The 12,172-nt window shown below is 40.7% G+C and overlaps 1 protein-coding gene across 7 annotated transcripts in view; it reads left to right on the plus strand.

The window, feature by feature from the left end:
* PCLO (piccolo presynaptic cytomatrix protein) overlaps positions 1-12,172 on the plus strand; it is a 490,197-nt gene that overhangs the window by 114,028 nt on the left and 363,997 nt on the right. For all 7 annotated transcript variants that reach the window (XM_077473379.1, XM_077473380.1, XM_077473384.1 and 4 more), the window contains exon 3: positions 341-2,308. In XM_077473379.1, coding sequence (XP_077329505.1) covers positions 341-2,308 — 1,968 coding nt within the window. The remainder of the gene's footprint in view (positions 1-340; positions 2,309-12,172) is intronic.

The following is a 12,172-nucleotide window of genomic DNA, read 5'->3' on the forward strand; positions in this document are numbered from 1 at the left end:
GTAATCTTATATGGTAGGGTGGAGTTTTTATTTAAAGGTGGTGTGATGTTACATAGCTAGCTGTGATTAATGCTATGTCTGACTGAAACTCATCAGCGGGGCTATATTTCATGATTTTTTTTATTCTGTTTATTATAAAGTTTATTATTGCAGTTTCTGATTGAGTGCGGCTTTACTATATGATCCATTGATTTTACCAGCTTCCATACTAGTAATTCTAAGTTTGGTTCACTACTTTTTTTATCTTGTTTTTATACCTACAGATTTTGTCTATAGAATTTTATATTAGGGTAAGGTATTTGTTTACATTAATGTATGTTTTTTCCTTTTGTTTCAACAGAAACACGAATGGCTTTGTTTGAATTGTCAAATGCAGAGAGCTCTTGGAATGGATATGACTGCTGTTCCTTCACCCATGCCACCTCCAGTCAAACTAAAACCTGCAATTCCAGCAGCAGCAGCTACATCTGTCCCTCCTTTAAAGAAGGAAGCAGTTCCAGTGCCAGACCAAACAATGAAGCAAGGACCCAAAGCACCACCGTTATTAACCAAGCAGGCATCTGTGTCTGGCTCACCAACTAAGTCTAATCAACATACAAGGGAAAATAAAATAGAAACTGCAGTGTTGGATAAAACCAAACCATCTGGAACTGAAAAGAGGCTACCAGTTGAGACAACACACCATGAACCTTCCCAAAAGCCTTTAGCTAAGACTGATTCCACATCTGCTCCTGTATCTGCTGCATTACAAGAGATGGGACCTAAACTCACAGAAGACAGAAACAAACAAAAGAATAACACACCAGTATCCATTCCAGCGCAAGAATTAAAACAATCCTCTTTATCTAATGTAAAAGCACAAGAGATCCCCCAGAAGGTTGAAGCTACAGACGTCAAAGAAGATCCTACAAAAAGTCCAAAAAGGACTGCCACTATAGCTGATAGCAAGCAAACTCCAAAAGAGCCTTCTGTGGCAAGCTCAAAACCTAGTCCTTTGCCTAAACCTGTTGCCCCACAAGCCTCACAGTCCACTGGGCCAGGAAGCCCAAAATCCAGCCCATCACACAAGCCTGTGGCTCCACAGACATCACAATTTGCAGTGCCTGGAAGCCCAAAATCTAGCCCTTTACATAAGCCTGTGGCTGCACAAGCATCCCAACCTGTAGTGCCAGGAAGCCCAAAATCTAGCCCCACACATAGATCTGTGGCTCCACAATCATCCCAAACTGCAGTGCCAGGAAGCCCAAAATCTAGCCCATCACACAAACCTGTGGTTCCCCAAACATCACAAACTCCAGTGTCAGGAAGCCCAAAATCTAGCCCATCACATAAACCAGTGGTTTCACAGTCATCGCAAGCTGCTGCAGCTGGAAGCCCAAAACCTAGCCCTTCACATAAACCAGTGGTTCCACAGTCATCACAACCTGCTGGGCCTGGAAGTCCAAAGCCTAGTCCCTTACCTAAACCTACTGCTGCACAAACATCACAGTCTGTGGGGCCAGGCAGCCCAAAGGCAAGCCCTTCCCATAAACCTACAGTTCCACAAACATCAAAAACTCCTGGACCTCCTGGCCCTAAACCAACTCCTGCACATAAACCTATGGTTCCACCAACACAGCAGCCAGTTGGGCCAGATAGTCCAAAGTCTAGTCCTTCACATAAACCCGTTGCTCCTCAAACAGTATCACAACCAACCACCCAACCCCAAAAGCCACAAGAGCAACCTAGACGTTTTAGTCTGAATCTTGGGAGTGTCACAGAAACTCCAAAAGTACAGCCTACAACACCGCAAGAAACAGTAACTGGAAAACTCTTTGGTTTTGGAGCGTCAATATTTAGCCAAGCTTCCAGCTTTATATCCACAGCATCTCAACCCGTTTCTCAAACACAAAGCACACAAGGACCAGCTTCTAAGCAGCCTACCCCTCCACCAAAAGCAACTGCTCCACAGAAACCAGTGAAAGAGGCAGTGGATCCACAATCACCAAAACTTCCTCCAGCAAAAAAGGAAACCAAGCCAGAACTTTTTAAAAAAGTGGAACAGCCCAAATCTAGTTCTTTAGCAAAGGAAATTGATGAAAAGATTAAAGATAAAGTAACTGAAAAGGTTTCTGAATCAAAAATTGTTGTTAAAGAAACAAAAGCAGAAAAAACTGAAAAGATAACAGAACCAAAAACATTGTGCCCTCTTTGCAAGATAGAACTATATATTGATTCTAAGGACCCTCCTAATTTTAATACATGTACGGAATGCAAGCAGATTGTATGCAACCTGTGTGGATTTAACCCAATTCCACACATGACTAAGGTAAGGAGGCTGATTACTGCACTTTTTTAATACCTTAACAAAATTGTACCTATTGTATAAACATGCAGCCATTGCTACTGATTTAGTGGCATATATTTAAAACACACAAATTTGATTGCATGCATGTGTATCTAATATGTTGTTAAAATGAAAAGAACACACTTAGCAAAAAATTAACACCTATGCATTTTTAGTGCTTTTTTGCATTTTGCACTACAGTCCATTTAACATGGTTTCCTGTGGAACACGTTCTGTAGTGCAAATTTGCAAAATGCAAAAAGCACTACAAATGCATAGGTCTGAATCCAGCCTAAAACTACCACAATAGCATACTTATGTATATCCTAAAAAGGAGTAAAGAATGAGCTGACTGACATCACGCTTGAACTGACATATGTCATTATATAACAATTACTGATGCGAAAAGGGAGCATTGCTTTTTTTTGTCGTTTAAGACTCTCCTATCCCTAAATTTAAACTTTTACAAATCTAGGTCAATTCCATCACAGAATATTATCTAATGCATGCATCAATTTGAAAACCAGGCTTGATTTGTGGAATTCCATATTTTCTGATTCTTGGCTCTGCCCATATCCTTAAACTTAAAAATGGTGAAAACATGCAGTTGAGCTGCATGTTTACCATCCCCAACTGCTCCCGCTTAAGCTGCACAGGCAACGGATGGGGCTGTACACATGCTGTGGGAGGGGTAATTAAACCGCCTGTCGTGTTCGGCAGACAGTTCAGCTTGCTGAACCCTACCAATACAACTGAATGTGGCTGTGCCACAGTTGCCCCCCTCTCCCCTGTCAAGCCTCTCCTGAAAATCAATCCACTGTGGGTCACCCCTCAGAAGGCAAATGCTAGCCCTTAAAGGAAGGAAGGAGGTGGGGGGTTAACGAGTAGGCTTTTTTAAAGAAAAAGTTGAATTGAATTTAAAGTCTAAGCTCATCCCAAGAACACACAAGATTGAGCACATTTCCTGGTCTTTCCCTGTGGCCACAACTTTTTTATAAGGTGAATAGAGTGAACTTTAATATGAGCTGCCTATATTATTTACGTAACTGCCTGCTGGCCATTTTGAGATGTGTTTTTTTTTTTTACAGGAGGTAACTTCTTTATGCATTTTTTCATCATATGCTCAATTTGAATTGCTCGGATTTGTGACAGACCTGCTTTAATACTAGAGATTATAAAAGCTATCCACATGGTTTTAGACTTGCTTAGATAATCCTGAAGAATCAGGAATGGGTCACATTTCTAAATATTTGCTTATCTTTACCTAAATGCCTTAATGTGTGCTTGAACTCAAAATTAAAGATTTTCTGTGTTATATGGAATGTTTAGTAACCTGAAAAATCTACCCTTTGACTTGAATTCCTTCTGAAAAAAAGCAAAGCACTGCTTGGTATGTGAATGTGCCTAGGCATTTCTTTGCTATTAGCCTCAGGCACTGCTTGGTATGTGCGTATGCCTAGACATTGTTGTGCTATCAGTCTCATAGTTGTATATTTGTAGTGTGAGATCCAAGGCACTGCTGCTTCTGACTGCTAGTGTCAGGAGATTTGGGGTGAAATTTAGTGATGTCATTATTATGCTGCTCGATATTCTCCTTACTGGAGGCTCTGACATGAAGAAGCAAAATCCTCTAGCCTCTACAAAGATAGCTGCCACCACATGGAGACACAGTGAAGAGAAGGCATGTAAGTCAGTAATGCAGGAAAGATCAGCTGAGGGGAAACCATCTGCTATGTTGTTGACTAGTCATTTGCCCTCTGCCTTCCTTTTTGGGCACAGCTACTACGGTGCAGTTCCTCTTCATTGTGTGCCTAAAGGTTCATGTGTAAATGCATCTGCAGATCTTCCCCAAGCACCCAAAAGAGATGCCCATCTGTTGTTTATTGGTTCTGTGCAACTTATCGTCTGAGAGTGCCTAGTGATGGGAAAGAAATCACGCAGAAGAGCTCAGTTTATGTAGCAGTGTTTATTTAAAACAAAACAACTTAAAAATTATTATAAAACTTCAAAGTAGCACGGTCAGCTCAGAAACAGTTTGACCACTTCATTGTCTGACTTTCCCAAGAGCACAAGTTGATCATCCTAATTCATGTTCAAGCTGAAGTTCTGTTAAAGTTCTAAATGTTGGAGGACTTCCATGTTATATCTTTCCCATTATTGGGCACTCTGAAATTGATACTGGAAGCCACAGCAGATAGGGTGCATGCAGAGCCAGGATCCAGCCAGAGGATGGAGAATTGAAGTATTTGGAATAGAGAGGCGTATGTATGCTCACGTTCAGCAAGACTTTCCAAAAATACCCCAGTGAAATTCTATAACTTATGAATCGTACATACCAGCACCCCACCTGTTTAAAATACTGTACCTCCTTCAATTACACATGCAGATGTGGGGGCCTCTCCAGAAAAAAAAACAATTCTGGCCTCTCCACCCACCTCTGTCTTTCCATTTACAGGATAGGCTGAACATTACAATTGTGTGCCCCATAGCAGCCACTCCATGCCATTTAAACTATGGCATATATCGCATATGCGCAGTGCACTCTCTTTCTTTAGCTGAGATAATTTTTATAGGTATTGCTCATCTCACATGTTGTATCAAGGAAAACAATGACATATTGTATATGTTAATTTGACTTTTACTATTCTATGCCAAGCCTACCATGACCACATTGGATCCTCCAGTGTCATTTAGATCATTTACATTTCAGAGGTTCACCCTTCAAATATCAATAATCCTTAAAATGTACACAGGCATACTAGAATATTCTCCACAATTTCCCCTGATACAATGGTCTTCCCACTTGGGTGTAATGTAGAAGCTGTCAAACGTGGAAGGATGCATTAACCACTTTCAGACCGGACCATTTTGCTGGCTTAAGACCAGACCACTTTTTGCGATTCGGCACTGCATCGCTTTAACTGACAATTGCGCGGTCGTGCAACGTGGCTCCCAAACAAAATTTACATCCTTTTTTTCCCACAAATAGAGCTTTTTTTTGTGTGGTATTTGATCACCCCTGCGTTTTTTATTTTTTGCGCTATAAACAAAAATAGAGCGACAATTTTGAAAAAAACGCATTATTTTTTACTTTTTGTTATAATAAATATCCCCCAAAAATATATAAAAAAAATTTTTTCCCTCAGTTTAGGCCGATACGTATTCTTCTACATATTTTTGGTAAAAAAAATCACAATAAGCGATTATTGATTGATTTGCACAAAAGTTATAGCGTTTACAAAATAGGGGATAGTTTTATGGCATTTTTATTAATATTTTTTTTTTACTAGTAATGGCGGCGATCAGCGTTTTTTATTGTGACTGCGACAGTATGGCGGACACATCTGACATGTTTGACACATTTTTGGGACCATTGTCATTTATACAGCAATCACTGCTATACAAATGCAGTGATTCCTGTGTAAATGACATTGGCAGTGAAGTGGTTAACCAGGAGGTGGCAGTTTAGGGGTTAAGTGTTCCTAGGGGCGTGTTACTAACTGTGGGGGGCTGGGCTTTGTGTTAGTGAACACTGATCTCTGTTCCAGGCACATGGAGCAGAGATCAGCGTCACTTGTTGCTAGGCAGAAGGGGGAAATGCTGTTTACAATGGCATTTCCCCATTCTGCCGCCCCGTGAGACGATCGCGGGTATCCCCACGACGATTGAGTCCGTGGGACCCGTGACCGGACTCACGGGGGTCCCGACCGACATGGGAGCGTGCCGCCAACGGTGCACATGCGATGGCAGTGCAGCATATAAAAATGGACGTACCTGTACTCCAGTATGCCTCCCCGTGGCATTCTGCTGACGTACATCGGCATGCTCCGGTCGGGAACTGGTTAAAGGCCCTAAAAGAAGTCTTTTTTTTTTTAATTACTGAGTAGCTTCCATGCTTCTCTCAGCAAAGTTTCCCTTTACTGTGTACTTAAGGATGCATCTTTGGTCTTATTGTAAATCAAAGAGCAGAAAGCTATGACAAACATAAAGATTTCATTTGGAACGTATTTTTTTTTTTTTTAAGTAAACAGTAGTGACAGTTTGGTTTTGTCAAATTGGAGTTTAATTATGCAGTTTATTTACAGCAATGACCTAACACTGCATGGCATATTAAAATCAAAGCCATCAATTGTGTCTTTGAGTCTTGTAATATTCTAGCTTTCCAAAAAGGGTATCTGTTTTAAGATTGTAGAATATGATGTCTTATATCAGGTGATTTACATGTGTAGTTGGTATAGGTAAATACTGTATTTTGTCATGGAAAGTTGGAGATTTTTTTTACAATGGCTGTGTGAACAGTCTGAGACTATTGATGGATTAAATAAAGCATAAAATATTGACTTCACCTCTACGATCATGGATGATGTCACTTCCGGCTCTGCCAATGACATCATCACATTCCCAGAAGTGATGTCATTGGAAAGATGAAGTCGATATTTTTACGCTCATTTAGGGGCTAGTGTCCAACTGATATGCTTTTATCTATGTGCACTAGTTTCAGTGCACAGTGTAATTACCTTGCATCCCACATTATAAGGAGTGGACCCAGGAATGTGCAGGAAAGTGCATATGTTGGTCCCAGCTTAAAGGGGAATGCACTTTTGCCCTATTGATACCATTATTGTTACAAGATATTTATATTGGGAAAATTTGGTTCTATTTATATTAGCACATTGATTATCTAAAGGTATATTTACAGAAGGTAATCAGGACACCTACAGTGTCTCACCATCACTCCTCATTTTATAAAATGTTTCATATTTTATGTTTTTTACAGATTTTTGCATTTATTATTCAACAGGTTGTCAGTGGGGTTATCCATGCAATGCATGAACATTAAGAATTACAGGTAGCACTGCAATTTTTTTTGTATTTGTAAAGGTGTGGGGACACATGCCAATGTAGGCAGCTACCCATATATTCACATTTGAGTTAATTGAGGTAATTGCACAGTAGTTTTCATTATTTTTGTGCACCTTTTTTACAAACTTTATTCAATCTGAGTCACATGACTTTTTTTTCTTCACTGTAGCACAGACCAGGCTGGGGATGGAGCTAATCTGGAGTGAATCCCATGCCATGTGACATTGTCAGTCTTTTCCCCAGCCCATGCAAAGCCAGAGTAGAGCTTTCAGTCAAGGATTTGATCCACCCACCAATGCCTTTGGGTGGATCAGATCCTTAACCAGACAGTTCCAAACCACTTTGCACAACCTGATGGAAGGGCCTGGCAGCATCACAGTATATACGACTCTGGTTTAGCCCTGATGTCTCCTCAAGGAATGCAATAAACCAAGGAATGCAATAAAAATCAAATCAGATATAAATAATAGAGATAGGTCTAGGAGCTGGCTCACCTTAACTCATAGTATACCTGCACTTTTTACAGAGTGGCTGAATTCCTGGAATTTATTTTAAAGTATTTGTCAAAGAAAAAAGATATTTAAAAAAAATATGGTTTTGCACAGAGCAGCTCTGATCCTCCTCTTTTCAGGTCTCCACCACTCTGGGCCCCTTCCCTTAGCCGCTTGCTATGGGGGCCCTCGTACGCTCTCTCTCCTTCCCCAGCTCCCCCCCTTCCTCACTGGCTGTAATTGACAGCGGCCAATGGCTCCTGCATCTCAGCCAATGAGGAGGGAGAGACCCAGGAGAGCTGCAGTATTGGGGGGGGGGGGGCTGAGGGGGGAGCTGCCCACTGTAGGTTTTCTAACTTCATGAATATAATGCATGAGGTAAAAAGCTTCAGATCCACTTTAAATCTGACCGTTTTTGTTTTTCACATGAAAATATTGGAGGAACTAGGATGGCACATGTGCAGTATAACTCCCTCATTCTCTCCACATAGTTTTGAGTTCATCAAACCTCACTAATAACATAAGAAAGACCCACATTAGGCAGATGAATGATCAAAAGCCTGTTTTAGTCATCCCTTAGATAAAGTGTAACTGTGGTCAAAATTTTAAATCAAATATTCATTTCCACAGTGTATTCAGATATTTCTAGCCCACTCTATTCATTTGAACATTTATGAAGTTTGAATACTTACTTTGTGAAGAATCCCACACATCTACTTCTTTGAATTCTGTGACACATTGGGGGTTATTTACCAAAGGCAAATCTACTTTGCACTGCACGTGCACTTGGAAGTGCAGTCGCTCTAAATCTAAGGGGTAGATCTGAAATGAATGGAAGCTCTGCTGATTTTATCATCCAATCATGTGCAAGCTAAAATGCTGTTTTTTATTTTCCTTGCATGTCCCCCTCGGATCTACAGCGATTTTACGTCCAAGTACACTTTCAGTGCAAAGTGTATTTTCCTTTAGTAAATAACCACCGTAGTCACTGTGCTCTGTGAATATGCCCTTGATGTGTCATACATTTAACAGAGCTTGGCTTCTGAACTACAGAGGTGCTGAGAGAAGGTGTTGCAGGAGACACAGTAAGTACAGGAGTAACTGTTTGCAGGCAGGGAGGTTGCAGAAGTTGCAAGGCATGCAGGAATTTGTGGAAAGAGATTGCCAGCAAACAGGCAGAACTCATAACCTGAAAGTACGTTTATATTTGTATTGCTATTACAATGCTGATGTTATAAAATTAAAGTTTCATGTCATGAATATAGATCACTTTTAAGCAAATCCTATGATCTTTTACTATATTAAACATTAGTTATGGTGCGAAAAGATAGAGCAAAATGCAAGCTGGACAGTTATCAGTGATAACACTTGAATGTACTCCTTCTGGATTTCTGTGTAGTTTTTCATGATAACTGATGATGTATTGTAACTTTTTATATGTCGGAGCAAGCAGTAGAAACTCAAGGGAACTATGTAGTTAACACCCTTCAAGATGACAGTTATATATACTCAAGGAAATAATTCATCATGTCTGCTGGCTGGCCTTAAATCATCTCTGTGCAGTGGTGATGAACACTGTCTCCATCTAGCACTCTATTACAAGATTTTTGCTAAAAATCTATACGTGTACCTGAAAATATTTGTAATTGTTGAAATAAATAATTGTAAACAGTTTGCGCTTTGACCTATTTTTCATAAAATGAAAGCAACCTTAATAAGCAAATTGGTACCCTTCCGGCATGTTTATCTTTATTATCAATGTAGTGCCACCCCCATAAGGGCCGCTGGAAGATGACTGTCCCCAAAGGTTGCCCTGACCTTGCAAGCCTCCCAACACCTCTGACACCCTAGGTTCGGACATAATTCAAAGAAAGAATGCAATTGCAAAGACACCAGAAGAGCAAAGTAAATGAGTAAGTTAGCAAAGAGGAAGAAATGTTAATGCAGATATCTTTCAATCTTAACCCTGTGCTTAGCAAGTTTACAAAGGATATACAATACAAAGAAAATCACAATAAATCAAACATTGATAACCAATAGGCCCTGGAATGACCCCAGGTATATAAGCTGCTCCCTTAAATGGTTGCCGACCATCCACCGCAGTTTTACTGTGGCAGATTGGTACGGCTTAGCAGAACAACGTTACCTTATATCGCTTCGCCCTTTGGCCACTAGGGGCGCACAGGCTCCTGCAGCATGTGCCCAGAGCCAGTGCGAGTGCCTGGTGGGCGCGATGACTGCCAGGCACCCCTGTTCACTCGTGACAGAGCGAGGGGAGAGGAGACAGATTGTGTGTTCATACTATGTATGAACAGCGATCTCTCTCTCCTCCTAGACAGTCCCATCCCCCATACAGTTAGAACACACCTAGTGAAAACAGTTAACACCTTGATCGCCCCCTAGTGTTAACCCCTTCCCTATCAGTGACATTTATACATTAATCAGTGCATTTTTATAGCACTGATCGCTGTATAATTGTCAATGGTCCAAAAAATTTGTCAAAAGTTTCCAATTTGTCCACCTCAATCAAAAACAATAATACACACTTCTGCCCTCACACTCACAAAACAACAAAAATATCATTAATAACAAAACAACAAAAACACTTGCTGCCACTCTAAATAAATAATAATGTGCAAAAATCCTACCAAGCAGTGTAGAATGAGCGGCGCTAAATACTCTGAATATGCGAATAATAAACAATCTCAACTCGAGTACTTAGCACCGCTCATTCTACACTGCTTGGTAGGATTTTTGCACCTTGTTAGCCTCAATATCGCAGTCCTGATAAAAATCGCAGATCACCGACATTACTAGTACAAAAATATATATAAATAATAAAAATGCCATAAATCTATCCCCTTTTGTAGTACTATAACTTTACCACAAACCAATCAATATACACTTATTGCAATTTTTTTTCACCAAAAAATGTAGAAGAATACACATTAGCCTAAATTGAGGGGAAAAAAAACGTTTTTTTGAAAAAAAATGTGGGATATTTATTATAGCAAAAAGTAAAAGATATTGTTTTTTATTTATTTTTTAATTGTCGCTCTTCTTTTGTTTATAGAGCAAAAATAAAAAACGCAGAGGTGATCAAATAGCACCAAAAGAAAGCTCTATTTGTGTGAAAAAAGGATGTCAATTTTGTTTGAGTACAGCATTGCACGACCGTGCAATTGTCAGTTAAAGTGATGCAGTGCGGTATCAAAAAAATGTTGAAGGGGCTGAAGTGATTAAAATCCTGATGCCACGGGTCCATAAAGCAAACAGCACAATTTATAAGAACACAATACAGTATGTAAACAATGCAATAATCAAACTCTGGGTTCTACTTAATGCTCACAGATGTTATGAACTCAGTCCTTTATGTGAAGGAGGAGTAGTGGAGAGACGTCCTTGTAGGTGTTCAGAATCTTTAGCTAGCTCAACAAGGGCCCAGAGAGATTGCTGTGCAATGTCGACCAGCAATAGTGGATAACATAGGCAAAGTGTATCCTGTTAGAAGCTTTTGTGTAGAGAGATGGGGTAAAGGTGTCTGCACACAGTGTCTTTTTTAGCATGTACGCAGGGTGGGCTTCTTCCTGCTCACCAATCCTGATGATACCAAGGCCCAAGTGAATAGGATGTCCCGCAACAGGCTCCTGAAGAATCTGCAACCAGTGAAGGGTTCCTGGCTGTGCACCTGGTGACACCAGGATTCAGCTGGGTTTGTATGTGATTATGAGAGTGACCCCTGACAGTCACATGGCCGATACTGATGGATGGATCTGCCTGCAGGTACAGTATATGGCCCTCTCGCTGAAGAGTCGCCACGCTTTCCGGGCCACGGGCCCGAGGCCTGCTCGCATTTCCCAGCATGGGGTCCCTGTTCTCAGCTGAAGGCCATGGTTCCAGGAGGAACTATTTATGTCCTCGTCCAGCATTATTTTCTCTCCAGACAGCTGGAACTTGTAGTCTGCAGCAGCACTGGCTTCATGATAAATCTGACTCTCTGGACCACATGTCCCACTATCCCCTGCTTTCAGTAGTGGTCTCTCTCTCCCTTCAGGATATGATGATACAATGTCTAGACTGAATACTAGAGGGAAACAAACTCAAGGCAACCCTTCTTAAAGAATAACCCATGATATCAAAGTCATATTAGCCAGCGCCTGGCTACATCAATATGGCACTATACATTCACATCAATTTCTGTCCTTGACTCTCTGTTGTCCCCACCACACATATATATATCTATATACACATTAGGGACAATTTGTGATTCAAATCCAAGAAACAGAGCTGCAATGCAGGAATTAAAGTGGTTCTAAACTATAAACATTTTTTACCTTAATGCATTCCCTGTACTAAGGCAAAAAATGCCCCTCTAACTGTCCCCCCCCCCCCCAACCAAACACTTTACTGACATCTATCAACTCTCCAGTGCCTGCCCTATCCTTCTGGTCACACAGGAGACACTGAGGTCAGTGGGAGCAATAGGTGTCTG

Source organism: Lithobates pipiens, unplaced genomic scaffold, assembly GCF_037356315.1.
Source record: "Lithobates pipiens isolate NorthernLeopardFrog02 unplaced genomic scaffold, aLitPip1_a1.2 Scaffold_8, whole genome shotgun sequence".
In the NCBI taxonomy this organism is placed as follows: domain Eukaryota; kingdom Metazoa; phylum Chordata; class Amphibia; order Anura; family Ranidae; genus Lithobates; species Lithobates pipiens.